This window comes from Schistosoma mansoni, chromosome W, assembly GCF_000237925.1.
Source record: "Schistosoma mansoni strain Puerto Rico chromosome W, complete genome".
Lineage (NCBI taxonomy): Eukaryota > Metazoa > Platyhelminthes > Trematoda > Strigeidida > Schistosomatidae > Schistosoma > Schistosoma mansoni.
Window position 1 is genome coordinate 8407830 of NC_031502.1, and position 4783 is coordinate 8412612.

General features: G+C 33.5%; 1 protein-coding gene across 1 annotated transcript; it reads right to left on the bottom strand.

Moving 5' to 3' along the window:
* Positions 1 to 1968: 1968 nt before the first annotated feature.
* On the bottom strand, positions 1969 to 3156 carry Smp_204060 (uncharacterized protein; the record flags this gene model as incomplete). The annotated part of the gene is made up of 1 exon (XM_018800121.1): positions 1969 to 3156. The coding sequence occupies one exon, from the start codon at positions 3154 to 3156 to the stop codon at positions 1969 to 1971; it is 1188 nt and encodes a 395-aa protein (XP_018653966.1).
* Between the last annotated feature and the right edge of the window lie 1627 nt (positions 3157 to 4783).

Genomic DNA, 4783 nt, shown 5'->3' on the forward strand with positions numbered 1-4783 from the left:
TGATGAGATTAACATGAAATTTATATTGATGACTTATAAAATGGACTTATCATTGGAAAAATAGACGTCAAAAAGTCTTTTTAAAATTATAAAATGTGATTACATGTTACAAATGATCAATTTCATGTCAGTCACACTCCAACTAATTAAGTCACTGCTCGCTTTCTCAGCACCCTCACGAAATTATATGGTATCCTTCTTTGGTAACACTGGTAGAACGGTGATACCAACTTGTTTAGTATACGTTTCTGTCTCGATGAAAATCATTTTTATTTTTCGTCTACAGACTACAGCTCCACTATTGACGTTATGTTTAAGGTATTTCTTCGTCATTCTTTGATTATTAATTAAGCATAAATTTTTAATATAGCTTCCTCCCTCCTCTTCAGGCCGAAAATTTGTCTCATGAACCGATTTGTATAACTTTAGCAGCCGTGTACCATTAAAACATCTGAATATTGAGAAGTTGAAAATGAAGGTTCTAAATCTGAAGTCGAATAAATTTCTTTGGCCTTTGGCCGGGACTTTAAGGGGAAATCTGAATTGATACTACCTTTAAGACTACCCACAGATTATTGCTTCACTTCTTACTGTCAACGCATTGTTTCATGAACTAAGATTTGAATCTATAGTGCCTTTTTCGAATTGGATTTGACATATTTTCCTAAAATTTATTAACAATTTCATCAGAAATAAATGAATTAATAGAACAATCGACCTCTTTTAAAATAACATCGGAAATGTGTTCAGGAACATATTCACTTGAAACATTTGTCTCACAACTAGTTTGACTTTCTTTCGATCATTAGAATAAGTGACCATTGTTGCATATGAAGTTATGTTACTTACGCTTAGGTGATTATTACATATTATAAACACAAATCAAGCTTATCAATAATGGCACCATAAAGGCTTATCCAGTAAAAAATTAATCTTTAGTATGAAACATTCATACCAGGTGATTTTTACACTACGATTAATTCTAATCATTTCAATTCACGTAAATGTTTTAAATATCACTTGCTGCATAAATAAATCCTCAAATGTTTATGGTTATCTTCCGCGTCCAGCTGTTAGATTAAATTAACTTACGTTCCACAGATCACCAATTTCCCCCATAACAGAAATTGAACTCCTCGATTGCACTGTATATTAAACAGATGGGCAAGTAGAAGTCAGTAGACTGATTCTCTCTCTCTCATAATTCCACATAATTCCTTGAACATATTTCAATCACTGATCTATTTGAATACGAATAATACTTAATGTACTTAACTCATTTCGCTATAATTTAGTGGTTTATACGAACTTCGTTGTACTTCAGTCATGTGATATGATTTCTCATATTGTTTCGTTAAGTCATATATTTTCTTAAAAGTATAATGTCATTAAATAACTTGTAAAGATAGGACCAACCTCATTGGTTAGACAACTTACATGAAGAAACAAGCACATAACCAATCAAACAAGCCAAATTCTTAGTAGCGGATAAATTCAAATTTTGACAAACATAGCATTCCGGTATACAGTTGTTCAGCCATTTTAGTGTACATTTCTTTTCTAACAAATGCTAGTCATTGAAAAATGTCAATTAAAAATAGCTACCTCTCATAAGAAATTCGACTCTATAGAAACTGGAATATAAATCCACTAACCTTTAATTAAAAAACGAAATCAAATATTTATAGAGTTGAGATCATGAGTGAATTGAAGCTAGACCACCATGGCAAACGTGGAAGCACTACAAAATTACTAAAATCTCCACAAAACCCCTTCTGATAGAAATCAATTATATTAGAATACAATGCTATGAATCTATTTACTCTAATCAAAATAATACTATAAGAAATGATTTGAAATGAGAAATGTAAAGAAAATAAAAGATGAAAGGGTACAAAAATAATCAATAAATAATCTCTTACATTTACCGAACACAAAAATCATATCTAAAATTGTTGTATAATTAGTTTACATTGAATTGTTGACAACATGAATGATGGTGTTATTTTTACCATTATTATTATTATTATTATTATTATCATTATTATTATTATCAGTAGTATTAGTAGTAGTAAAAGTAGTAAGACGTTTCAAACGTCTGTAAAATAAAAATGTAATATTCAAATAACATTGAAGCAATAATTCGGTTAACGGTTTAAAATAAATAGCATAGATGATAAAATCCACAATTTCCCTTACTGAATTCAAAGACCACATTAAATGGGCTATATCATATGCTATCCCACTATGAATTGCTGTCATACTGGGTAATGGTATTCTGGCCAATAAAAGACATATAGCTTGTGGTAATGAGATAGCAATGTAACATGAGGATAGAATTAGATTTAATAAACAGATTCGCATCTCTCTACGACTCATTGTTCTCGTATTATTTGTGCATTGCTGAAGAAATCGATTTCTCAAATACTTTCGAGTACATAATAGGAATGTTAAATTTAAAAATAACAAGATGACGGTTTGTATTGGTCCGAAATTGGAAAATAATGTATGATAAATATGTAGAACTTTATCTGGTTGTCTAATCCAACAAAAGTGTTCATCTTTTTTACGATTCCATGTAACAAGAATTCCAAATGGTAACATCATTAAAAAACTGACCGCATATATTATACCACAAGCCCACCAAGCATGATGTGACTGTACTTTCGAGAACTTTATAGGTGCTTTAATTGCTAAACATCGATCCACTGCAGATAGAACAAGAAGATTAACAATTGATGTGGAAGTAAATGAATGCAAAAGTCTATAGAGTTTACATGAAGCTGATGATAAAGAAATCAGTGAAAAGTATATTTTACCTTTTGTTGCATATGGTAATCCTCTACTTGGAAATAGCCATAACCAGCCGACAATAAAATCAGTCAATCCACTCGATATTAAAACACATAACATGTATATCATATGCCTTGGCATACTTGATCTTTTCTTGAAAAATACATAAATAAATACTGAATTAGTTATTAGGGCTATGATAGCGAATATAGGAAATATATAAGCTGAAAATACTCCAAGTGTACTGCCTGTGATACATTTTGTCAAATATAATAGACTCCATTCCTTATTTAGTAGATAGCAAAATTCAAAAGTGATATTTCTTAGATCTGTGAATATGGAAATATTCTTGCCGGCAGACATTGAAAATTCAGTTGACTACTGAACGTTTTGGGTTATGCATATATATATATATATATATATATATATATATATATATATATATATAGCATTTATTTGTTGTTATTTTCATGAACAAGTACTTTTCTGAGTTGGATTTGCAAATAGTTGGAACAATAATAGAATGTTTATGTTCAAGTAAATTGTTTACAAATTAAAACTATAAATAAACCTTTTTATAATAATCGTGAAAATACATATGGAGCCTTAAAACTCAAAAAAATATATGTTTGAAGTAACCTATGTTTTACTTAATTTGGGTAGTGGCTAATAGTGGAATCCAAGACACGTGGTTCATTCGGTTTGGTACATTTAGCTTATGGAGTTGCAAGCAAGGTGAAACGCCAATCCTGAACCACCACAACCCCACTAACTACAATCTGTTTATTCTGAGTATCATGTGTTGTTTAATAAATCGAAGTTGAAAATCTGAAATACTAAATGCCGACCCAGAAGTCTGATAGTCACGGGCTTCACACAAGACGAAAATGTTCAGAGTTCGACCATCGATGTTTTCATGAGCGAATACTTCTGTGGTCAGTCAGTCAGTCACAACGTAGAACTTCGTACGTACGTACATCAGTCCCAGTTGCCATACCACATCAGCACAGAGATGCAGTTGTCGGTTCAAATCCCATAGTGGTAGAAGTAGTAAGAGTATAAGTATTATGTGAAAGATAAGGGTTTGAAGATGTTATTGAAGGAGTATAATACGGTGAAATAAATTTGGAAAGAGAAAAAGGATACGGACATGAAGAATTCAGAAGATAAGAATTTGGTAGAACACAAAGAGTGGGTGCACCTTCACCATTGCAAACGATTTTGAGCAATGTCATTCAACGTCTCCAACCATCGATTTCTATTATCTCGCGGATCCCAATCAGGTAGTCTACACCTACCAACATGGCTCAGTCCACTTGTCAGCGACTTCATGGATTTGTGCCACGTTTTGGTCTGGCCGCCCCTAGCTTTCTTCCAATCCAATTCCTACACCACAAAACATTGCACATAGGGGCAGTCGGTGGTTGGGCATACGTAACATGTGTCCTAGACATCTCAAATGATGAACTTTCACTACTTCATCAGTCGATTTGCCATCTTTACCTAGTACCCGTTTCCTAACAACTGCATTACTTACCCGGTGGTCCCAGGATATACGAGCAATGCTTCGAAGACACCTATGATCGAATACTAGTAGCCTACGAATATCCTCTACTCTTACCGGCCATGCTTCACTGCCATAAAGTAGGACGGAACGAACTGCTGCTCAGTAAATCCGTCCTTTAGTTGTTAGACGGATATCTCGCCTACGCCATAAATGACGCAAGTTGGTGAAAGCTAGTCGAGCCTTCTGTATCCGTGCTGAGATTTCGTCACACATGGGCTGATGAGACTCCCAAGTTATGTGAAGCGATCAACACGTTCAACTACTTCACTCCCTATCATTAGTTCAGGTGTCGATGCAACCCAATCCTGAAGTAACATTTTGCACTTCGAGGGGGAGAATCTCATCTTGAACATGCCTGCATTGTTGCTTATAGTGGTTAGGAGACGGAATTTTGTCAGCGTCTTCACTAAATAGAACTATGTC